Here is a 27162-nt window from a genome sequence, read left to right as displayed (position 1 = left end):
AGAAAAAGTACAATCTCAGTGGCGGATTTAAGGCCATTGTCAAAGTTAACGTAAATCACAGTCTCGTTTACAAAATGTTAATATGTATACTTGGTAGACCTCATTTTTACCCTACAAAATCTCTAGAATCCAGGAGCTTCCGGGGGTTTCGCCCCCTGGGCCCCCACCTTAAGGCGGCCCCCAGACCCCTTGCCTACTTTTGGCGCCCCCTCTAACTTCAAATCCTGGATCCGCGCCTGAATCTGCTTGCATATAACAAATATGGATGTGTCTGACGGGGAAATTTTATATTCTGGAGATTTAATACACTCTTACATTTTTTTTAATTTGAAAAAGGGGGAGGTATTGATCCACACTTCAGGTGCACTTAAGCTCGGGTTTGAAAGGCACGGAAAAAACATCGGGCTCGTTCTACAGTGTGTTTTTTCTTCAAGATTCAAGAGAGTTAGTAGGGAGAGGCCTAGGATTACTCATGAAAAACATATTTAATATTTTATCAGTGTTACGGATTTAGCCACATGTTCTTCTATTCGGCAATATGTTTGTGGTTATGTGTTTTCATACATTTGGTAAGTTTTATGAGTTTGTTTACAATGTAGCCCCTACACAGGTAAAGATTACAGGTGTGTCGCGACCCGGGGAGACGATGTGTTGTGACAATGCTTGATACATATAATGTGTTATCCAGGCTGTAAAAGTCAATTCACCTGATAAGGCTGATAACTATAGGTATATACTTATCTTTTTTAAATGATAATAAAAACGTGCAATACCCAGGTCTAAATTTTCTAGCTCTTATTAGGCTCTCTATTAGTATTATTAGATTAGAATTTAATGATATTTTTGTCTAGATCATGTAAATCACATCCCTTACATAACATTTAACTTATGTACAATCACAATTATTTACATTCAATTGAACTTAACAGGGATTTTTTTACCCTTTGATTCCAGGGGCCAGGGCCGTCTTAATTGGGAAAAATAGCAATATTTGGTTGAAATTGGGATAAATATCTTCATAAAATAAAAAGGAAATAATAAGCAAAAGTCAACGGTTTCATATTTTTTTCTTATCTTTTATTGTATGAAACTGGCTTCAATCAGCTTTACTGATATGAAATAATAGCGGCTGTTGAAGTTTTGAAGCTTAAAAAAAATGGCAAAGCCGCCAAGTATGATAAAATTGTAAATCAACATATTTATACGTTTTCATCTTTTTTACCTTTATTTAATAAGTTCGTGAAAAATGAAATTTGATATTAGGTTTGTTCCTGATGAGTGATTAATCCGTACTGATTGACCAGTTTATAAGAATAAGAGTCAAGAGCGATTCAACCCAGCCTGAAAACTACCGTCTGAGGCAAAGTGGAGAGACTGCCATAGTGCACATTAATTTATTAAATAACTATCCCGACTTTAATTTTTTAACATCGATCCCGCTTTAAAAACATTCGTAGTATTCCAAATAACTTCTCTGATGGCTTGTACATCGCACATGTTATTTATCGTTTACGGAAATGGCCGAGTATTTGCGATTGCATCGCACATAGGGAATGTAACACCTGTTTTTCATTGTTTTATTTTAATAATTTACAACTTAACACTTTTTTTTTTCATTTGGGGAATTTTTAGATGTAATTTTGGGAAAAACATGCACTTTTCAGCATTGGGAATGGGGCCGAATTTCGGCCCCAGAGAGACCCTAAAAAAATCCCTGCTTAGAATTTCCCTTCACGATCTCAATCCAGGGCTTGAAATGTCATTTATTTTTTCTTTCTAAAACCTGGGAGAGAATTACCAGAGTATCAGAGTCAAAATTGAATGGTGTTGATTTAAATACAAATCCTACATTTTTTCTCATTATCTTATTATCTATAGATCAAGTTTGTTTTATGTGGATCCGACTTATAAACTTCTTTTGACAATTGAGTGGTTCAGTTGCATTTGACTTGGGATTCAATGGGGTGGGATGGGGGTTCTGGGTTTGAATCCTGGTGTACTGTAAGTACCCTACAAGTGAGTCATTAGGGATAAAAACCTTCAATGTGGAAGGAGAAGAGGAGGCAGTCATGCAGGTTCTATTGCGGGGGGGGGGGGGGGGGGTATAACTATAGGTAGTTAGGTAGTAGTTAGCACCTATAGGTACAGGTAGTTAGGACCTCATCAATGAAGTCAAGGGGTCATTGATTCAAATCCTGGTTTGGTTTCATGCATCTTTCTCTTTGCCATAAATTTAGATGTATATGCATGTATATAACTAGAATAATAAAAGATTAGAATTTGTAAACATAAAATATAAAAACTGTAAGATTGTAGAAAAATGTCACAGAGTTCTTAATTTAATCACTTTATGCTGCATTGCATCTTTGTCTTACTTTGAACCCATGTTTCTCTGTGACAGTGTGCCTTTTTTTGGTCAAAATTTTAAATGTAATCTGTGAAATTTGTGCAATTCTAAATTTCTGTTGTGTTCAAGATAAGACCTATTTTGCAAAATTCTGATATGCTTTATCATGTTTATATTTTATCACGTATATAGCTATTTTAACATGCAGATAAATTTTCAATTTTGATAGAACCTGAGCATGTGCAATGTGGAGACAGTAGACTGTATAATCATGGCTTAATATGTAAACTAAATATGAGTCGTTATGAGATTCTTGTACATGTAACTACATTGTATTGGGATCTGGAAGAAAAATATATCTGATCTGTAACATTACATATGTATGTTGGATATCTTAAGTGAAGTCTTTATTATATGAAGTGAACTAGTATTTAACATAAAGTTTATCATGGATTGTATACCTTTTACATTTGATTATCAACAACATTGCTCTCTGAATAGTGCAACAAAACTAATCCAAATATAACAGAGCTTTATGAGGTTGTTTGAAGTTTCTGTGATGTAGCATAAAGATTGTATTATCTAATAGATATGTACAAAATGACAATTAATTTCCATGTGATTACAGTGTGTATTTTTCCCTTCTTATTACTCATTAAGGGCCCCCTATCTTCGTTATCCAATGAATCGTGACTGAGGTCCAATACACAAGTATGAGTCACGTTATACAGCCCTGTAACAGACTGACGGTGATACAAGTACACCCATCAACCTACCACACATAGACTAATAGAGTATGCATATAATTAGCCTGGTCTGGTGTAATCAAAGATAAAACTCAAACTGATATGATAATCTTCCGAAAAAAAAGGAAAAGAAGGGAGGGCAACAGGGCAGTTGGAGCATGCATTTTTTTTTTAAGATTAACTCTTAGTTAGATTGCTGTTACTTATCTTACTTATTTGAATATTTGAGGTATCAGAATTGTTAAGAACAGAAAAGGGTAGGTAGTAATGACATGGTCAACATGGTCAACAGTTACTTTTTTTTCCTACATTGCTACAAAGTAGTAATGATCAAATAAAACTAAAAACATGGTTTTATTATGTGCTATCAAGAAGATATAGAAAATGACAATATATATGAACATAATGAATATGATGTTTATTTATTATCTATCATGTCTATAAAACAAAAAAAATTATCTTCTGAAACACGTGAAAGCCCAGGATATTCATATTGTCTGCTTAACATTGATAATTCTATTGATGACAGAAGATAAACCAATCATCTGATCATGAAATATACAGATCTATACAGTGTCACTGTCAGGCCCAGGGGTGTGTGTAATACATGTCCCATCCCCCCGGGGGATAAGGTCAGATCTAGACCACCAGTCGTATCAGGAAGCTTAACAATAAACTTCCTGTAATTTATAATTAAATGAAAAAAATAAAAAAGGCATAAAAACAACTGATTTTTATAAGCATTTGTACTTTAACTGTTTAAATAAATGAACACTGTCTAAGAACTAAATAGAAAAAAGAAATTAAGGCCAAAGTGATTGATTACGACCTGCGTCACAAATCGGTAATCTGTCACAAAAAATGTTCAAGTGTAATGTCATGAATTTGGATTAATAGCTATACTTTATGTAGTTATGATTAATATCTGTTTAAAAACATTGTGTTAATTAAATGTTTATTGCTTAAGCAGGTGTTAATTGTATTAATTAGTCACTGTTCAACTTGATACATTAATGAAAATGATTTTCCCACTTATTCTCCAACCCATTTTTAGCTCTACTGGTCAGAGTCCAGAAGAGCCTATGCGATAGTAATGTGTCCGGCATCCATCTGTCCATCTGTCTGTCTGTAAACAATTTTTCAAAATGCTACTTCTCCTACAGTTGTTGTCTGATTTCAATATTACTTGGCACACAAGTAAACTACACTAAGAAACAAAATTATGTGTATTGGTTTTTGATTTCAATGAATGGTGTTGCCGTACATGTATTTACTACAAATAGAAATTTCTGTAAAATACTCTCACCCCACCTACAGTTTTAGACTGATCTAAATATAACTTGGCACAGAAGTAGACTAAGTCAAGATACATAATTCTGTTTATCAGTTTTTGATTTCGATGAATGATGTTGCCATGGTTACTAAAAGTAGAAATTTCTGTGAAATACTTTTAAAAGTGTTATTTTTCTCTTCCTTTGTTATAAATACAAACCAGCAGAGCTACAGTCTCGACAGAGACTTCTGGTTTTACCCTGAGTCGGGAGAGGGTAAACAAACATTGTACATGTATGAAATACATAAAAATATGGCTGTATGTACATGATGTATAGACCTATAGATACCAATTTATGCCCGTGAATTAAGTATATTCTCTATTTTGATAAAGGCCCAGTCCCAGGAGAATGTCTCCATTGACTCCTCAGAAAATGAGCTGACAGTGAACGTCACAGGTGCTGACAGCAGCAAACAGTATCGACTCGGTTACGCCACCGGTACCGAGAACCTGACATGGATAGACCTGGTCGGAGGGGATGCTTTCACTTATCTACACTACACAATTATAGGCTTAAGTCCAGGGGCCACCTATCTAGTCAAGGTGGAGAAATCCGGTACTGAAATTTACAGTCAACCAGCTACCACAAGTAAGTGAAAGTGATGACCAAAAGACAAGATTTATATTTAATGTGTTTTAGATTTATAGTTTAATTTCGTACATTCAACATGTTCAAATCTCTTAAGTTATCTATTTCATGTATTGCTTGTTTTATAGTTTCGTATATAAATCCACCTCCAATGTCTAAAACGGTACACATAAAGTACATGTAACTCTCTGAATTGGGAAAATTATTTCTTGCATTTACTTTTCAACTCTTTGCTTGTATAAATTTTACGTATTTCTTGAATATAGGATTTTTTCACCGTTAATTTTTTTTTTTGGACAGTAACTGTGGCAACTAAAATTGATGAATTTCTTTTTAGATCCTCTCCCACCAGTCATTGTCAAGGTCAAAGAAGCAGGGACAGATTACCTGACCATCACCTGGGAAACGGACACAAAAAGTATTCAAGATGGAGGCCAGGTGTTTCTTTCTTCCAATGAATCTCAGGTTCAACAGTTCACAGCAATGTCTGGAAAACAGGTCAACGCCACTAACCTACGACCCGGGGTTCAATACTCGATCATCGTAGTAACGGTCAGCAATGGAAAAACAAGTAAAGAATCAGGGGCAAAGATTGACAACACAGGTACTGATTTTTGAAGGGGGCATGTTTTTATTGCTGACATCAACTGAAAATCAAACTTTTTCAGTTGATGCATTTCGGGGTATTTGAATGTCTTTTCCAAAAAAAAGGTCACTTTTGACCTGCTTTTGGAATCTCAAGGCCATACCTGACTAATTATTTAGGATAGTAATAAGGGGCTTAGAATTGTCAAACTTTGTTTATTCATGCTTCTTAGGTTCTCAGAGTGTTTTACTCAAAATTTAGGTCATTATGACCTATTTTATGAATTACAATGTATAACTTAAAGGTGTTTATCCTAATATACATGACTTAGAGGCTTCAAAGAGAGAGAGAGAAGTGATAGGTTGTACAATTTATCAGAAAAGGGAGTCCAATGCCCTTGGACGTCTTGTTTATGTATTCCTCTATCAGTGACTTGTTTGTTAATACTAGCAGTAATTTTACAGTACCTCTGCCCCCCACCCTGACCTCCGTACAGGCTGTGGATACTAAGACCTTGATGGTGGTGTGGAAGACAGAAGGGGGTCATGTAAGTCAATTATACATTTGTAATTTTGTACAAATATAATGATACAAACAATTCACTGTATATTTACAAGTCAATTGATTGATCATCAGAATTAAATATATTACAGATAGGATTGTAAAGATTAATTAGGGCCCCGCAAGGAGTTGCGGGTGCCCTATAGTAATCACTCTGTCTGTCCGTCCGTCTGTCTGTCTGTCTGTCTGTCTGTCTGTCCGTCTGTCACTCTTCCGTCCACAAATTTTCTGTTTTTTTCTAATAACTTTTTTTATGGTTGCCCAATCAAGTTTAAATTTGGTATGGTAGTTTAATAGGCAGAAAGACATATTTTGATGCTAAGTTTGATTCTGTATGTCTTTTAGTTTGGAGCTGGGGTGGTGGGGTAGATTCCTAAACTCTGCATAAGAATGAACGGGCAACTTTTTTTATGGTTGCCCAATTAAGATCAAATTTGGTACAGTAGTTCAGTAGGCAAAAATACATATTTTAATGCTAAGTTTGGTTCTCTATGTCCCTTGGTTTGGAGCTGGGGTGGTGGGGTAGATTCCTTAACTTTATATAAGAATGCATTGGCAAAGAGAGATAACTGCTGAAGATGTTCCCATTCAGTAAACTGAATGCTACTAGGAGTCCCATGAGATTAATTAGCTTTCCTCCTGAAGAAAATCCAGAGCATTATCTTTATCTGTCACTTTGAGATTAATTACCACCTCTGTCTGCAAATGAAGTTTGTTTTGAAGTTAAATCAATTTGGAATGCTATGAAATACTCTGAAATGTGGATTTAAATATAAATTTTTATTATTTATTTTTGTTTGATAGTTATGATTTCATTGAATCCTAAAAAAAGAAATAGATTAAAGAAGATTTTTTGATTTACCAGGGTACTTTTTTTCTCACTTTTTTTCCTTTTTAAAAAAAAAAAATATATTAATTCAAGAATGTTTTTAATTTTCAATGTAGTTGTATAAAAACCCCATTCTATCATTAATACTGAAAAAGTTCTTATTGTAACTTTAGAAGAAAATGATGAGAGAGGTACAATTAATCCCTTGGGATTAATTATCTAGCCTGCTGCAGAAAATTTAGTAGGCTTCTCTTTATCTGTCACTTTAAGATTAATGAAAACCTTTGTCTGCAACTGCTGTTTGTTTGAAGTTAAGGTCAAGCCTTCATCATATTTGCATTCATTGAAGGCTGGTATTTAATATAACACAAGATTCATAATTGTTTAAATATAAATTCAATGTTAAGTTGTTCTTTACTGCCTAATGTAAATACAAGAATATTATTTTCAGATTTTTGAATATTCAGGAATTATGTTGAAATTTTAAGAATACAGTTGCTGTTGCTTTTTCTTTGTACATTTATTAATCATTCTGTAAGCTGCACCCTTTTAATTCTACCCCATGGCGGGGCCCTTGCTGACTGGTCAGTTTTCTAGTTACTATAAGGACTGTTGTTATTACATGTATCATTATTTCATTACAGGACGACATTTTCCTGACGGCCACTTACAATGACACTAACAATGCTCAGCAGACAGAGAAGCTCACCTGTAGAATGTTGATACACCTGTGTCTGGTGGACGTCCCGGGGATTCCTGGTCAGAAGTTACTGATCCAGGCTTACACCACTAAAGGACTGAGACAGAGTGTCCCTCACAGCACACTACACTCCACAAGTAAGTTACTGATCCAGACCTACACCACTAAAGGACTGAGACAGAGTGTCCCTCACAGTACACTACACTCCACAAGTAAGTTACTGATCCAGACCTACACCACTAAAGGACTGAGACAGAGTGTCCCTCACAGCACACTACACTCCACAAGTAAGATTTAGTTTTTTGGCGGGGATGGGGGTGGGTAGGTATTTTGTGTATTTATGACTGCATCTAATGTAGTCTTGCAATTTTAATTTGCCATTGATAAAGTTGGTAAGATAGTGGTAACTGGAAAGTAAATGTCAGAATAGAAAAAAAATGATGCAGCCAGAACCTGAATTTTATTGCCTTTTATCACTGTTTTTTAACAACACACTATGTTTTGTTGTAAACTGTATTTATCACTGTTTTCTACTCTATGTTATAACTAATTTCAGAGCCTCAGACAGTCCTGGGTTTGTTGGACAACTCCAGCTCCACCTCTCATCTTCATCTCACGATCCTCCCCCCGACTTACTCTTACTTTAACCTATACAATATAGAGGTGTTGAAGGAGAATGGATCGGAGCTGCTGTTTGATCAGAACATCTCGCTGAGTCACGATGAGACAGACATATTCCTGTGGAACCTTACGGCTGGCACCTTGTATAACTTCTCTGTCACCACTCGAACAATCTGGGAAGAAAGTGACATATACTCCACAGAATTTGTTACATGTAAGCTGTTATAATTTCTTATTGATGATATTTTTCACAGTTTTAATTGTTTACAGTTTTTTTTACACTGAGCTGCACTCTTGCACTAGATGATACATGTCAATCTTAATTGATTTATTTCCATTGATTTCAGACCCTAACAGTCCAGAACAGTTGCAGATAAAAGAGGTCACCAACTCCAGTGTGACCTTGACCTGGATGCCAGTGACCTCTGGTGGCCTGGATTATTATCAGTGTAGTATATCTCCCAGGGAAACCAACACACAGTCTCCAGTGTATGTTATCTCACACAGTTCAAATGCTAAATAAATTAATTGTATAGAATAGGACTGATACATATATTTAAGCAACAGTCCTCAAATTGACTTATTTTGTGTGGCAAATCTATACTTTTAAAATTGCAAATTGGATTTTAATGATCCAGACTTTGATATGCATATGAGCACATGCACCTCTGTATATACTTTTCATGCCCCACTATGAATATGGCCGGGGCATAATAGTGTTTGTCACATCCGTTTTTTATCGTTCTGTCTGCCCTTCTGTCACAGTTTGCATGTAGAGTATTATATCTTTTCAGAGAACAAGATAACCTTCAGATCAGACAAGTGACCTTCAGTAACCTTGTCCCTGGTAAGAATTACACAGTAGCTGTCAGAGCTGCCAAACAGAAAAAGCTGAGTCCCCAGATCACAGCAGAGCTACTCACAGGTACGGCAAAATCTCACCCAAAACATACAAATAACTATTTAACGATCATGCAGTAAAGTAATCAAAAATCTTGGATGCCATAGAAAACCAAAACTAATATTTACTTTAAAATAAGGGTACTTGTAAGAAGTTTCTTTGTATAATACAAAGGTTTAACTTGGAAAAATTAATAATCTTTAATTTTTAAACTTTTAACACAAATAAATTAAAGCATTTGGTAGGATTTTATGAATTTAATACTTCATAGTAGATCAATGAATATAATTTTATGTATCCATATAAAAACATGGCTGTATACAGGATTTTGACTGGTTTTGCAACCCTAATGAATTTCTTTTTTTTTCCCACACACATAGTTCCAAATCCACCAGAGATGGTGAACATAACTCCCATCAGTGGCAGAGAACTGGATGTTGATTGGTCACCACCATCCAATGGAATTGTGGATTACTATACTCTGTACTTGACAGCAGACCACACCCACCCAATCAATGTTACAGAGAAAGTGTACATAAGCTACCACAGGTTTACCTCCCTTCACCCCGGGGAGACCTACACAGTCCATATCAGGTCACACGTAGCCAACATGATGAGTTCAGAGGTCACCCAGTCAGCCATGACAAGTAAGTCGTGTCTGATTGGTCACATGATTAGGTTCAGAGGTCATCCAGTCAGCCATGATAGCATGATAGGAAGTGTCTGATAAAAGTCATATGATTAGGTTCAGAGGTCAATCGTGTAGAAATTCTTTCAAATCAAGGTCAAGTAGAACTTTAGATTGTACCAAGGAGGAAATGAGGGAATGGGACTATATAGGTATACTTACATCTAAATATTTATTATACAGAGCTTCAGTAAACTATTTGTTTTTTTTCAGACCCCAGCTCTGTGGCTGAGCTGTATGTGGACCATGTAGGAACCAACACAGTTAATATTTCCTGGCCCCGACCTAATGGCAGTACATTTGACACCTTCCAGATTGCTATAGACCCGCCTCACGCACAGTCCCCCATCTCCATCCCAGAGTGAGTATGCAGACTTCTAGATCCATAGGTTATTTCAATGAGTGTATTTTCTCTGTATTCAATGATAACTCTGGATTTTGATGTATTAAAAAACATAGAAATGATAATGATTATTGTTTGCAGATCGAGTGACATTTTACAGTACACCTTCTCTAACCTGACCCCTGGTCAGCTGTACAAGATCTCCATCACCACGGTCAACAAGGGAACTCAGAGTGACCAGGCCAGTGTCCATGTCATCACAGGTAAGATAATATCTGATTATTTGAAGCAAAGTTAAAATCTAAATTTTACATGTGACTTCATGGCAATGCCTTGTACTTCTAATATATTCCGCCTCTCCTTATATTTTTAGAGCCATTGCCTGTGGAAGATTTGAATGTGACCTCTGGTGACCCCCACTCTATCAATGTGGAGTGGAGAACAGTGGACCCCAAACAACAACACCACTTCAATGTAAGTCAAAAATTGTCTGACTGTATGGTTTGTAAGAGAAAAGTTATGTGAAAACTCTTACTCAATATAAAAATGTTTTCTTTAGCTCTATGCTGAACTAATATAATTTACACATTCTGCATAAAGATAATGGATGCATTTGAAAGAGTTGTCTGACTTTCTAATGCTGATATAATTTTTGTACCTTTAGCTTCAGTACCATGACTGGTTAGACAGTGGTAATACATCTTTGCCCATGGTTCTGGCCCTCCATGACAAGTTTGAGTACGAGACACACATCCTAAATCTGAGGCCAGGCCACCATTACTCTGTATACGTCCAGGCTAAACAGGTGGTGGATGCAGGGAACGGCTCCCTTGTAGCCTACAGCTCCTGGCAGAGTGTCAACAAAACCACAAGTAAGGGGGAGGCACAAAATGTTAGCGTAGTGTTCATACAGCAAAACTCTGTTATAACGAAGGTGCTGCTACCTATGAAATTACTTTGCTATTTCCATAGATGAAATTCATGAAATCTGTATAGCTGCATGGTGATCCAAGATGACTTCGCTATATCTGTAAATTTGCAATATACTAAACGAGTTTTACTGTAATTGGATAGGAAATTTTAAAAAAGGGGAAAAATGTATTTAAGTGATTGTTTAATTTGTGTGGTATTGTAGAACCCAACAAGGTCATGGATTTGACCTACACTTCGTCCCACAATGACATCACCCTGACATGGTTGCCAGGCAACGACAGTATACAGGACAGTTACTTTGTCTGGTACCGTGCCCGTCTCCATGGCGACTACAGTCAGTGGAAAAAAAACATCAGTGACAATACACATATTGTCCTCTCTTCTTTGTTCCCTGGACTTCTGTACGAGATGGTGGTCTTTGCTGTCAGCCATTCTGAGATGAGTCCACCCTCAGTTGTGTCTGCACTAATGCGTAAGTATTTATAAATATTTATTTATCATAATTGAATGATCAGGAATTTTAATGCTCGCTGATTAGTCTATATGGACCTGGTTGGGCATTTGACAACCTCAACCTTAATCTCGGGGAACCAATACTTGACTAAGTGCAAATGGTGAAGAGTAGACTTTATCAAAAATAATTGTATATAGTTGTATATAGTGTATATTAAAGTAGAAATCAAATGGTTTTCATACTAGGTATTTTTGTAAACAGTGGTCAATTCTCAAAAATTAATAATTGTACACCATATATCACTTACAGTAAAAATCCTGTAAATGTACCATTTTCTGTGGTTTTTCTAATTCTCAATCTCTAAAACTGGTAAATTGAATTCACTTGTACATATTGTACCACTTTCTATGGTTTTTTTCTAATTCTGTAAACAGTGGTAAATTCACAATTTCTGTTTAATCCATCTGTAGAAATTTCTGCTGATACTGGAATCACCATTACATATCTCTATAAATGTACTTTTAGAATGTGTGACCGAATTAAACAATAATCATAATGTAATGTAATACAAACCTGATTTCAGCCCCCCTGCCTCCTAGCAGTGTAGAAATTACATCCATCACCAATAGCAGCCTCTCTCTGAGGTGGACGTATAACAGTAACACGACCTACATAGAGAGCTGGAACCTGACCTACACCAGTCTGACAGATGGCATGTCTAACACAGTTAATGTCCAGGCCAACTCCTCAGACAGCACAGTCAGATACAATATCACTGGACTTACTTCTGGACACACTTATAATATCACCATCTACAGTATTGTGCAAAAGTCTGTCTCCAAGTCTGTGAATTTGAATGTTTCTGTCCGTAAGTATTTAAAAAATAATAATTTTACCATCCTACGTTTCATTCAATTTATTCTTTTAACATTTGTCTGTTTTTGAAAGTCATTGATATTTGAATAAGCATTATACTAAATGAAAACCTAATAACTATACTTAGTATAAGTTACTACAGTATAATTTTAAAATACTATTTCAGAGCCAGAAATAAAGACAGTTTTGTCGGAGGGAAATGTTGGGAGTAAAAACATCACAGTCTTGTACACTGACACTGACAACTACTTTGAGTATTATCTGTTTGAGCTGGTGGCCACATCAACAATAGTGAAGAAGAACAAGACAGACCCCGATCGCAGCGTGGTGTTCTCAGGTCTCGAGGGAGGAACCCAGTACAGTATCAAAGTGACTGCTGTCAGTGGGGACCAGTCCAGTTCTCCCACATCTATACAGATACGTACAGGTAACTCTTCTGCAGTGTCCATTTAATTTAACATGAAAAGGAACTGGACTGAAGAATATATTTCCTGACATTTTTTATTTTTTTGCCCCATTTTTTAGTGCCAGAGCTACCCTACGTTGGTAGGGAGAAGACAGCCAATTATATAAAGCTGACCATCCATAGACCAAGTGGTAATGTGGATTCTTACCGGGTCACCTGTTCACAAAGCTGTGGTTCAGAAACAAGGCCAGCAAACCAGACAACAGTTGTGATAGAGTTCGGTCCCTTGAATCCGTACACAGACTATCAGTTTGAGATTGAGGCCATTGCTGGGGACAAACACAGCTCCCTCTTTATCTCCTCCAGGACAGAAGAAACAGGTAAGCCAATCAGATTACAGATTTCAGTGTTGAACTTCAATCTTTAATTCTATTGGTTGAATGTCGAGCTGAAATGGATATGATTGGTCAAGAACTTGACAATTGAAATCTTTTTTGATGTCTTTTGATTTTAAGTACATTTTAATGAAATTTTATTTTCTGATGCTTTGAAAATTGGAAATTCATTCTATGTGTTTATTTTAGCTCCCTCTGCTGTGCAGAACTTGAATGTGGTTGAGATTTCACCCAGGACTGTAAATGTGAGCTGGTCACCCCCTAGAAATCCCAATGGAATCATCCGCTCCTATCGCATAACATATACTGCTGTGGATGAATTTGTGAGTGACTATGTCCTACAAAGTTTGTTTGACTGATTTAATACATAATTTTTAATATTAATTAAGATTGTACAGAGAGGGCAATGCTATGACTTGTGATTGTTTTAGGGGCACATTATGGACCAAGGAGAAAAGGACATAGGAGTGACCACAGAATTAATGGCAGCTCAGCTTATCAGGGAGAAATTCACAGACCTTAAAGCTGGACTCAAATACACATTCAAAGTAAGTGCTGTGATGATAATTTTAGGGGCTCGGTTTTGAATTAAAATGACTGCATGTAAAATATTTGCCTTAAACTGATTGAAGTTTATTTTTTAAATCATACATATATACACTTATGTTAATGCAGGTGTCAGCCAGAACTGTCATAGAAAACATTCCAGAGAAGTTTGAGATTGTTCTACGCACCTACAGTAAGTCAACTTGTCTGTGAGATTTTGAATAGAAATATGGATACATGAACATGAATTTCAAAGTCACACATGCCAACTATATTATAATTGATCAATTTATACTTGATTTAAAATTGTAGAATCGAGAAAAAAAATACTTATATCAATGCAATTTTTAGATCCACCTATCAAAGACAGTCTGACCTTGAGTCAAACTAAACCAAAGCAGCTGACCTCTGGAGGTCAAACTGTGACCCCCTCCACCATTACTGCCAACTTTACCAATGCCTTCTCTGATAAGTACGGCAGTATACAGGCCTACACAGTCATTATAGCCACAGACCCTGACGAGGAGCACATCAAAACCAGCACCCTGCCGGACTGGAAAGCTGCCCAGATCAACCCTAACATCAAGGCCTACCAGACCATCCGGAACTGCTCGGACTTCTTCCAGCTGACCTCTTCCTGTGGTCGAGCTCGGTCCAAGCGGAGCGTGGGGGATAAGAATTTTAAAGTGTTTGAGATTGGTGTGGAGGCTGATTGTAATAATGTGCTGTACTGTAATGGTCCACTCAAACAGAACACTAAGTACTACGTCAGACTGCGGGCCTATACAGCGGGGGGATACGCTGACACTGCTTATTCAGATCCTATCATCACAGGTATATTATTTTAGATGGTCCTGTAGCACCATCAGTCTACATTAAAGATTGTCCATAAAAATCACTTAGTCAAACCAAAAAGTTTCCAGATGTAAATTTATTTTATTTAAAGGAAAATTTTCTTTATAATCATGTTTGAAATTTTATATGATTTGAGTAACCATATCAGAAACATCAAGTGTATAAACTACATGTATTACATTGTCTTGAGCTTTGTATTAGTTTTTTCTGTATAAACTCCCCGCATCAGATGATGATCACATTGCCTTGAGCTTGTTATTGTTTTTATCCTATTGCTACTCGGTAGGAGAGCAGTCCCTCTTCAGATGATGATGCACAATGAAAAGGTCTCCATTCAAGAAAATCGTTTTTTTCTTCTATTTCTGTTTGATTTGGATATTTTATTCTTTGGAATAAACATAATCTTATTTAATATACATGTTTGTTTATTGTTTTATATAATTTGAATCTTCTTTTAAATAAATGTCGGTTACAGAAATGAAATTCAATGAAACAGTTTCAATTTATTCACTTTTTTATTTCAATCATGAGTTAAAGGACAAGCTTGCTATAATCACTTTAATTTATAAAAATACGACACATTTGAAAAGGTCTGTGATTTTACTGGTTTTTTACTATTTTCTGTTGTAGCTGTTTCATTCAGATATTATATTCTTTGGAATAGACAAGATTTTATTTATACATGTTTGTTTAAATTATGGTTTTATACACAAGAAAAGGTCTCCATTCAAACATATCTGTCTTTACTTCTATTTCTGTTGAATTTAGATATTGTGTTATTTGGAATTAACAAGATCTTATTTATACATGTTTGTTAAATTAGAGTTTTATAAAAATAATTTGAATAACTTGGCATTTAAATAAAAGTAATTTGAAAGAGACAGAAATGAAATTCAATGAAACGGTTTCAATTTATTCAATTTTTTATTCACCGGAGTTTAAGGTGGCATGTTTGTTTTAATCATGGTTCTATAAAAAAGACTCAATACACTAGACATTTACTTTATCATAAAAGTACCTTGATTAAACGTTTGTTTTTCAATTTATTTATTTATTTCTTGTTGTAGTCATGAATTTAAGGTTGTAGACTTCAAGGAATACATAAAGACCTTGTCAGCTGACTCAGATTTTAAATATGCTGAACAATTTGAGGTTTGTACTAAGCAGAGTTGTCTTCCTTTACTGGTTATTGTATGGAGTCACAAATAATTAGAATGTTATTGATTTGACAGGATCTGAAGGAGGTAGGAAGAGACCAGTCCTGTTCTGCAGCCGAGCTCCCAGTGAATCGTGGGAAGAATCGGTTTACCAATATTTTACCGTACGACCATTCCCGTGTCAAACTTCTACCCACAGATGATGAGGAAGGCTCGGACTATATCAACGCTAACTATATGCCGGTAGGTTGCAAGTCTTACATAAGTTATGCATGTGAAGAAAATATATGTTCTTCATTAAAGGTGCCCGGACAGAGATTTGAAGTGAATATTTTCTTAAATTTTTTGTTTAATATCTTGACTGATATGTTGCTGTAAAAGTTCACATTAAAATATGAGAACAAGCTTATTTTATCTGGAAATTATTGAAACTATGAAAATCTGGACATGTTTGATTGATACATCCACAAACTTCCACAAAAAATGTTAACACACATGGTGAACCTTAATAAAAGAAGAAATTTTGTTGTGTGTTAATGAAAAATATAAATTTACACTATAATCAAGAAAATTCCAAGTAGAAATGTAAGAAAGGAAACCAACTCATTGGTATTGTCATGTCCGTGTTCAGAGATGTGTATATTGTCAGTTTACTAAATTGATCACACCCAGTGAAACTCTCCAAGTATACCACTGATCAAAAAATCTGTTATGACTGTTCTTGTAGGGATTCACATCCAAAAAAGGCAGTACATCGTAACTCAGGGGCCATAATATCACCATGGACTTTCTGGAGAATGAAGCAGGGTAGCAATAACGTATGTCTGTAATATTGTCATGTTGACTCACTGTACAGAAAAAGGCAGGGTTAGTAAAATATGTCTGTTATATTGTCATACTGAATTGCTGTACAGAAAAAGAGCAGGGTACTAAGCCTTGTTTGCCTTGAATTGATGAATGGTCTTGACTTTTATTATTCCTGTTCACTCCTTGGGGAGTATAGAAAAAAGGTCATGACAATTTAATGTATTATCTTTTCATGTGACCTGTTTGTTTTGTAGGAGAAATGTGACCACTACTGGCCCACTAATTCAGATGCCATGTTTTATGGAGATTTACAAGTGGCTGTTCTCTCAGAGACTCGCTTCCCCTCCTGGACCATCACAGAAATGAGGGTAGCTTATGTAAGTTCTACAGTCATTCTTTTTTTAATTTTCAATTTTATTTTTTGGCTGCAGCTGTATGAATGATTTTATTGATGTTTTAAAAGGGTAACGTCACTCGACCCATCAGACACTTTCATTTCACTGCTTGGCCAGACTTTGGGGTACCAGAGAAGCCCCCCACCCTGATTAAATTTGTACGCATTGTTAGAGATCAGATGATTAGAGAGTGTGGCCCCGTTCTTGTTCACTGCAGGTGAGTTCACTTTTAATAGTGTCTATGGGGGAACATTTTGAAATTTTAGAACTAAAATAAAGCGTTAGGATTTGTAATTCTGACTTATTTTGTGCTGATTGTGTATGGTTGTGTTTACAGTGCGGGTGTAGGGAGATCTGGCACATTTATCGTGTTGGATCGCCTGCTACAGGAAATCAAGGAGCGTGATACAGTGGACATCTTCTCCATTGTACATGATCTGAGGAAGGAACGGGTCTGGATGGTACAGACAGAGGTAGGTCAGGGACTTGACTCCACACAAGAAATATGTACAGACTTAATGGATCTTGTGGAGCACTTTACACACAAATTTGTTATCTATTCAGATTAAAGATTATTTTGTAAGAATAAAGATTCAATAAAGCTAAAAAAAAAAAATAAAGATTCAATCACATATTTTCGTGGGGGTTTAATTTTCGCTACCATATACCATGAAATGTAACCAAATAAATGTGTTTTCCTCAAACCATGAAAATTTGACCACACGAAAATATGTGATTTTACAGTAAACGTTCTCCCAAGGAAATATGTCCAAACGAACAGTTAAAATTTGCTTGCCCACAAACATTGACCACCCACAAATTAAAATTGTCCCACAGTACATGTATTCTAATTGCTTAAAATTATAAGCATTATATCAACAAATTTATTTCTGTATTAGGCTACAACAGTTTTTTAATTGGGAGCCTTTTCAAAAGAGACTTGCTTTGCTTCTATCAGTATAAACATTTGAGTAATAAAGTTAATGTTAGAAAGAATCTTTTGATGTAGAGAGTTACTGTAAATTTCAAATTTTTTTCGAGTACCTGTTATCAAAAAATGTTTCTTTAGTGTCAAATCCTGAGAATATTTATTTGGTTGTGAATAAATGGTTGATTAAGAGAATTTACATGGATTTTAGCACCATAAAAATTTAAGCGAGTAATTTTATTAATCGAGTGATGCTTCTCGTGAAATTACGTGATAATAAATTCCTGGTATTGAATTAGGAATTTACAGTTTATGCTTGGATAAAATTTCCATTATAATTTTTTCATGTTTTTATCAATTTATAAGTTATTCTAAACTAGTTTTGATTTCCTCTCCAGCAACAGTACGTGTGTATACACCAATGTCTATTGTGTGTGTTAGAGGGGAGAGAAGAGGAACACGTGTATCAGAATGTAGGCATAGCTAACGCAGCTTTTGATGGTAAGAACAAGGTTGATGTAGCAATCTGTCATCAATTTGATTACTTTTCATTTTTTATCAAATTTGAAAAAATTTTATACTATATGTAAATGTGTATGCTTTTATTACTTGTCATTTTAGTCAAATTTTCTGTGTGTAATGTATTGAATGCATTTTATAAAGTAGGCCTTTAGATTTTCTTACCCTTCTAGGTAAAACATGCAAGTAGCTATCCTGAATTTAACTTCAATTAAATGATTTACACCTTTTTTCAGCTGATGATGAAGGCATCAATGTAGAAATCCCCTGAGAGGACCTCACTGCCAAACCATACTAGTGTTTCCCCCTAAAGGGCCCCATGTCTTCTGATATATGTGTCCTCGTTCCTACAAGATATGTTGTTGGAACTGAGTATTTTTCTCTTGACAAGGAATACATTACATTTTTAAACATCATTTTAAATTTAATCATTACAATTAACTCCATTTGGTTTATGAAGATTACAACGAAATTTTGATCAGGGCCCACTAGTACCTGCAGACTTTCCCCCATATTTCTTATTCTGCATAATCCCACCACATTCCATTATAACATTATAAACTGCCAGTACATTTGTTTTTTTCTAATTTTTTTTTCATATTTGATAGATATTCAATGTTTTTTTAATTGTTAATTTGCTTCTATTTTTATTGAGGTAGTGATATTACATGATAAGGTTGTGTGTTTATTCTATCAGAATTGTTGGTGCTGTCAATACTGTGTACATATCCATTCCATATCCATGTATATTGTTTTATTTTTATGATATTTATTATATTTATTGTTTGAACACATTGTTAACTGCATATTTTTAAAAAAAATTACATTGAAAGTTAAAAGCATGAATTTTTGTCACAAATTGAAAATGACCAGAACAAAATTTTTTCTGAATTATTTTCAAAATTATGTGCTCACGAAGTTTTGACATTTTGGACAAAAAAGGCACAATTAATGTATATTTAATTTACATCTGTTTTTTTCAGTATTGTGCCATTACAATTTACATATATTTATTTTTGTAACACTTGAATTTTTGCATTTAACAGTTGTTTATAATTGTGCCTTATGTAGTACTCCTGTATAATTAAGGTCTGTTTACAAGAACAAAAGACATTAGATATTGATATTTGTTAAAACAGGTTGTGTGATATTATATATATATATATTTTTTTTTTACAAAATAATTTTGTAGAATGTTCAGCATTCCTTTTAATTAAAACTTAATTTTTTATTAAATTCTTTCACAAGAATAGGAGATGTTGATGTTAAATTTACATCTGTTTAATTCATCTGTGATTGTTACATGAACATTAACAGATTTAATGCAGACTTTATCGAATTTACTTTGTGATTTTTAGCAAACATCTGTATGTTGAGAGTAGAATCTGACCACAATTGTCTTGATTCTTAATTGATTAATAAAATAATTTGACTTGATACATATACACGTGTATTGATATTACTTGATGGCACACTTTTATTAAATATATTTATATACTGGGATGTATATTTAGTTTTTTGAAACAAATGTACTTGATTACACATGTACCTGATAATATACATGTAACATGTTCAAGTTTGGATTTTTCACATAATACATTGTAAGTGTTAAATGAAATTGAGCTATGAATATTAAAAAAACTCTTTAAAAGATTTTTATGGGTTTTTTTTATCAATTGTCTGTATGTTTGTAGGTTTTAAGGTATTTTTCTCATGAATATATGTTTTTTAAAATCTCTGAAGTATAATGCTATTACATGTAAAGGAACTTCTCAGTATATTATACAAATATAGATACAGTACAATGGGCATTAAAGACCACTCATTTCTTGGTCCTTATTCATGTACATTTGTACAGTATGCAGCTGCATGTACTCCATAGTATTTTCCATTACATTTCCACAAATTAATAGTTTGTTTTTCATATGAGATATAGTATATTTTTGTGTAGTTTACCAGTAATAATTTCCAAAGTGCTACATGTAGAAGTTAGAGTATATATGAAAATAATATTGATCCATTTTTCATTCATCACTAAATGTCTGGAAGGAGATGAATTTTTCACTAGATCTAGTCAGCTGTCCATTTCTGACCTCAAAACCAGTTGTGCATGCAGTTCTGATATTAAAATATAACATCCACTTAATGCTGTTGTTGTGTTTCAAAATGAGTAGATTCTGTCATGCTGTCATTTTATTTACAGTAAATGTATTAAAAATTGTGCAATTAAATTTTCATGCAAACTAATTCATTTATTTATTTGAATTTTGAATAATTTGTAGAAATTATATATTTCACTACATTTTTAAAATTATACATGTACAATCATATAAAACCTGTATATAAACACATTGATCAAGATAAAACATTTAATAGGATAATTATTTCGGTATACAAAATCAGGAGTTCTAACTTCTTTAGTTTATAGTAATAACTGTATATGTATCCAGTATGTTTTAAACAGAATAAGAATCACTGTAGATACTTGTACACTGTCAGTGTGTTGGTGTTATATTGTCCCACATAGAGATTGTTCTCATCATCCACACACACACTACAGGGAGCGAATACCCCTTGTTGTCGTGTGAGTAATAGAGACAAGAACTGACCGTCCTGATCAAGTAGGTGAACAGTGTAACTGTAATTATCACACACCAGGATGTGACCGAGGACATCAGTACAGATTCCATAGGGAGAGAACCCTGACTTCTGACCTGTGTAGGAGAACCTGTGTTGTCCTGATTTATTCACCACCACTACTGCCTCTTTATTATAGTCTGATGTACAGATATCTCCATTGATGTTTTCTGTGATGTAGTGTGGATAACTATACAGTTCCTGTCCTTTGTTATCCCTCTGTATGTTCTGTAGTTCTTTTCCTGTCTTGTTGTACCTGGTGACTTTAGCCTCTCCAATCTTCATCATCCCCACCAGTAAGTCCCCATTGATGTGGGAGGAGTGTATGCTGAGTGGTCTCCAGTCTCCAGTTTTAATGAATTCAGTGATATTATTATCCTGTGTTATCCTATTGATGACTTTCTTGATTTCGTCTGTAAAGATCAGACCCCTGTCCTGTGTGACTGTGTGGTAACCTTCACGTTTACCACTGGTTTTTATCTTCTGTATCACATTCCCCTGTAGATCTGTTTGGACAAGATTACCATGCCTGTCACTGATCCAGAGTCTGTCTGATTGATCTAGTGATACATGGAATACACCATATCAACACCTGGTAAATTGAACTCCCTGACCTTGGTGACAGAGGCAGATAGAGACATTGTTTGTTTCTTGTCAGATTTCACATGTTTATCTTGTTTTGTCTGTTCACTTGTAGATTTCATTGATGTAGCAATAGGTGGAATTTCCATTGGCTTTACTCTTCTTAGTTCTGCCGTTCTATCTGATTTAATTACTTTCCCTAATAACTTAGCAACATCATTTTTGTTGTATTGAGCAGAAGAAAATTCTGGTGTGACAGGTTTTGTGGTTTCTGGTATGGGTTTTATTTTTAAGTTGTCTGGAAGTTTAGTTGTGATGTTAGTGAGCTCAGTAGAGGACACGTAATTCTGGAACTCTTGAACAAGGTCACTGAGATAGGCAATATAATCATCAAATGTCTTCTCTTGGCTACTTAATTTCTTCAGTAATGATTTCTCTATTTGGTTTAATTCTTCCATATTTTCTGAGAGCACTGTGTCCACCATGTTTTTGAGAGACTCGGCTTCAGCCTTCATGGATGTCCGTATGCTGTCCATGATCTGTTTAACTTCTGTGGCATCTTCCCGAACTTCTCTCTGTAAATCCTGTGATGTAGGAACAAAGTAATTATGGATTTTAGATAGTTCCTTTTGACAAAGAGTAAATTTCTCTGTGTAGATAGTTTCTAAATCAATAAAATGATGCCCCCAGTGTGCTTGCATTGTTGAACACTTGGAACATATAGGAATGTTACATTCTTCACATAAAATATCTATATCTTTAGTGGGGTGGATCTTGCATTTCTTCACAGGAGGTTGTCGTCTTCGTTGTTGATAAATGACCACTTCATGGTTTTTGTTTTCTGGAATCTTTAGATGTTGGTCTCTGCATGATTTACACATCTGTTGATGGCAGGAATTGCAGTAAAATTCACAATTTTTCTCGCAATTTTCAATTTCACACTCTAGAAAGTGTTGGGCAGTGCCTGGTATTTTTTGTTTTGAAAGTGCCATCTGAAATGAAAAATTTTAATCTGACAAAACATTTTTTTCGGTCATAATGTTTATCTTATATTTGGGAATTAGACCGAACAACTAAAAAGATAAAATGCTGAATTTGTTGAGAAGACTTCAAACTATATGTACATTATATAGATTATATACGGCATAATTCCATGACGTGATGTAGTTTCAGCCTTTTAAACTATCTCAGTATCTGTCTCATTTGTTGCATGTTCAGATCAAATTAAAAATAATGTGGCTTTTTTACGATTTTGTTTTCTACTATCTCATTTGTTGCATGTTCAGATCAAATTAAAATAATGTGACTGTCCTCTAAAAAGAAAGATAGTTGTCTATATCATAATCCATCTACTTACATTTCAATTTTGGTTTGAATGACCTCTAAATAACACGGCGGTCTCCGAAATCTACCATCCCAGAGGGTCTGGTACACACAAAAATGGAAGACGTTTGTAACCATCATGTAAGAAGTTGATATTTTTGCATTTATAAAGAATGAATATTAAATCAGTATCCTGCCTAAAGTATGCCAAAGAACGTCAACTACAATAGACAATGTACGTTTGCTTCGTGATAGAATCTTATTGTTCCAAAAACTAAATACAGTGCTTGAAAACAAGTGAGAAAAACCCAGCGATGTGGGGTACACATTTTTAAAATTCGAAGCAATTATTCGCATGTTCAGATGTACTAGACATTTTATTGAATTACACTGAAAATATTTTTTAAAAATCCTGATTTTTTAAATAGTTTATTATGCTTTAATTATAATGTCAAAAAAGTATAAATCATTTTGTTTTCAGAAATGATGTTCCTGGTGCACACCAACACTAAAACATGGATATGGACACACAATAAGTTACTTTCAAATTGAAACATCGATAATGTCACATCTTAAAGTTTCCATTTAAATGATCTGGCAAATTTGATAATTTATGAACAATAACCTGTACAATTATCTTTGTAATACTCATCCAAATACTTGATTCCCATTTAATGGTTTTTGAGGCATCCATACAAAAATTATAAGTTGAAAACGCTACTTTCTCCGTTAACAAAAGCTGTGTAACATGAGATTTTAAATTTTGACTTTTATTAAATTTCATGTCTAAATATACCGGTTTTTTCTGTGATCCATAAAATGAGGGAGGGGGGTGGGTGAACCAATGTCAGGAGATTGTGTTTATTGATATATCCATTTTAGTTATATGTGTTTCTTCCCCCCCCCCCCCCCTTTATATTAAAAACACGAAAAACACACACACACATACAAACTCACGAAATAATGTGTATAGCTTTGTTGCGCTACACTACTTTATTTTGCTTGTCAAAATAGTTTGGAGATCACACTTAAATTCTTTAACTTTGTGTGGCATCCCCCCCCCCCCCCCGAAAAAGTTCTTAAATCTGCAAATTGGTATTAATAACTTTTTGACACTAGCATGTTTTTCTATTTATCATGTATTTATTTAAATCGTGTAGGTGTGTTCTTCTGCCAATCAAAAATTTGCAACAACTTCGACCTTCCAGGTGATACATAACGAATTTATTTTCAGACCCTACACAGTGGTCTAAAAATTGATCGGTGAAATTCCAAATTGCAACAAATATTTTGATAATTAACTTGTAACCTGTTAATTTACTTCCTGGTTAGAGAAATTTAAATCACCTGACCAGAAATCATAAAAGCATGTAATCGTTTGTATGAAATGGTTGTCAGTGAGAATGGGCAGGGCCAAACCAAAACTAAAAGTTAAAAATTGTATATTGTCTAGCTGCCAAAAAAAATCAAAGGTTTTCAGCTGTCATTTTTCTCTGAAAAAAGTGACAAGCAAAATAATAAAACCTTAAAAATTAAAAACTTGAAAAATCCTATTTTTGGATAGCTACGGGAGTTTTTTACAACAAAAAAATCCCATTTATACAGCCGGTAATGTTTTTGAAAGGGGGCTCCTATCATTGCTTTTTAATGACCTGAAAAGGTTGACAGCACAATGTAAATAATGACATGAACTCCTTTATGAGGGGGGGGGGGGGGGTAATATTTAATCATGATTCATACATGTGTTTTTTTTTACATATACTTTTATTATTTTCTTCAAGTTAAATATACATACAGTGGGGGGCTATCCATTTCAGTGAACATTTTCAATAGTAAAAGTAGTATTGGCAAAAAAAAGTGGGGGGGGGGCAAGACACATAATAAAACAATAATTTTTTTTTCAAAATTAATACGATGATGTTATACACTGCAACTGTACAATATTCAGTTTTGTCTTTTTTTCTCAAATATATGGAAATGTTCTTTAATTAACTATTTTTTGCAATTTCAGTGTTACTTTGATATTTATTAGATTTTGAGGATAATTTTTTTTTTAAGGATGTACAACACACCTACCCCCAAAAATTCCTGTCGTTTACTTTTCGTTATTTTTGTATATTTAGTAAAAACAATATCATTGCATGTATGCACATTTTGGACAAAACTTTTCGAGTGGTTTTTGGTCCACACAACTTCCAAAAGTTACCCCAAAATATTTTTACAAGGAGAGAAATTAAACAATCAACCTTAAACCTTGAAAAAAAAAGCTAGGTTATATGTGTTTAATTTCATTAACTTATTCCTTTAACCATTTAACACAAAAACATAGTCATCTTTTTGATATACATATCATCAAAACAATTTTTAAAGACCTTAAACCGAAAAACTATGAATTATCTAAGCCTTGAAAATTGTGTATTTTTCGAATTCAAATTTTTTTGGTGAAAAAACCTATCGTTTAATTTTGGTAAAAAAAACTTTCTTTAGGTAGCTGGTAGTAAAAATAATCTTTATAATTTTTTGTATAATTTTTGAACGACCAGTTTTGATTTAATAGCGGAAAATTACCCCCTCCCCTTGCTCAATAAATCACGTTCCCGCGAGTCTTTTAGACGGTGTGTGTGTGTGTGTGTGTGTGTGTGTTGTTACACATTTTTAAATAAAATCAAATTGGAATATTGCTTTTGCTTCAAAAATATATTAACTTACAAATTTAAAAATTCTCATATGTAAAGCGTATTTAAGTGTAGATTTAAAGGCAGTTTCTGAATACCCCTACCACCCCCACCCATCCTTTTTTGCCTCGCAGACCAATGTTAACACCGACGAAAATTTTACAGTGCAAATTACTAAAATTTCGTTATTTAAATCCCGGATGTATGCATTAGTTTTTAAATGAATGAATGCAGAATAAATATTCACTACTGTTTTTATATGTATCAGGAAAAAATTACTGAAGGATTTTAGTTTTAAAAGATATATGTACAGGTTATTGTTCCTTATCACATGAAACCAGTCATTTAAATTCAAACTTATGTTGAACTTGAATATGTTGATTTTTTATTTAATTTTATTTATTCATTGTGTGTATGTTCAATTCTCCTGTGATATAAATGGAATAATTGTAGTTTCTGTCAATAATTTCAAAATGATTTAGTATTTTTTCTTGGATAATTAACATTTGCAAAGATGTAACCCCTCATGAAAAAATACGCATTTTTTAAAAATATTGCTTCTAAAGTTAAAATGAAAATTCTGTATTCGTCCACATTAACTTCAAAATAAGAAACATTAAACTCTTCACCTATTTCAATTTATATCAAATCACACATTGATATTTTTAAAAATCGTATAGGCTACGTTTTGTTTTGATTCGAGGAAATGCGAACCGACATTGCATTGTTGGCAGTGACAGAAAGTCAAACGATTTGCTGCAATAGCCATTATTCATAAATGCAGATAATTTCAGTACTAGTGAACAATTCTTTTCAATTCTATACTTACACTGTGTATATGAGGTCTATAGTATTCAATTCTCGGATTTATCAGGTCTTGCTGTGGAAAACCGTGAATAAAGGGAGGAAAATAAACATCTCCTACATTTTCAGAGTTGTTCCTCTTTGATCAGTAAGGATCTGAGAACAACATCGATTTTACATTGTAAAAAGTTTTTTGTTTGTTTATTGTTGTTTTATTTAATTAAAGCAGAAAAACAATATATATATCGTAAATGCACACATAGTAATGAAGAACATTAATTAATCGGAATGTTATATAGCCAATTGAACATAATGAGAATTTCGGCAATGTAAAAATAAAATTTTCATAATAAAAAATGCTGCGCTTTGATCAAGTTTACAATTTATTGTATATTGTAAACATTAAGGGATGGTATTTTATGTCTATTACTAGCTTTTTACGGAGGTTAATCGGGTTAATTAAAAAAAACTTATTGATTGAGTATATGGTACGCATAATCACAGCCAAGCCCCATATCCCATTTTTCTTTAATGATTGAAATACACCGGGATCGTGGTACTGTCATTTTGACGCTTTATTTTCCGTTAAGTTTGACGTCATTTCAAACGTTCAATTGAAATTTTTT

General features: G+C 34.1%; 1 protein-coding gene and 1 pseudogene across 1 annotated transcript; one reads left to right on the top strand and one right to left on the bottom strand.

The window, feature by feature from the left end:
* The first annotated feature begins 412 nt into the window (after nt 1-412).
* LOC134245816 (tyrosine-protein phosphatase 10D-like) lies at nt 413-14702 on the top strand. Its single transcript, XM_062728064.1, has 21 exons — nt 413-569; nt 4760-5015; nt 5353-5619; nt 6066-6148; nt 7636-7828; nt 8248-8526; nt 8660-8801; nt 9107-9237; nt 9594-9860; nt 10115-10262; nt 10386-10507; nt 10618-10718; nt 10909-11116; nt 11380-11649; nt 12215-12499; nt 12674-12934; nt 13033-13293; nt 13498-13631; nt 13740-13856; nt 13984-14047; nt 14206-14702. The coding sequence occupies exons 1-21, from the start codon at nt 519-521 to the stop codon at nt 14700-14702; spliced, it is 4137 nt and encodes a 1378-aa protein (XP_062584048.1). The 5' UTR covers nt 413-518.
* A 6029-nt stretch (nt 14703-20731) lies between these two features.
* On the bottom strand, nt 20732-23123 carry LOC134245851 (uncharacterized; annotated as a pseudogene).
* Between the last annotated feature and the right edge of the window lie 4039 nt (nt 23124-27162).

This window comes from Saccostrea cucullata, unplaced genomic scaffold, assembly GCF_032062105.1.
Source record: "Saccostrea cucullata isolate Sc308-1 unplaced genomic scaffold, CSIRO_AGI_Scuc_v1 ctg1920, whole genome shotgun sequence".
Taxonomy (NCBI): Eukaryota; Metazoa; Mollusca; class Bivalvia; order Ostreida; family Ostreidae; genus Saccostrea; species Saccostrea cuccullata.
The sequence above is the reverse complement of the archived record's forward strand: the minus strand, read 5'-3'. Positions and strand labels throughout refer to the sequence as shown.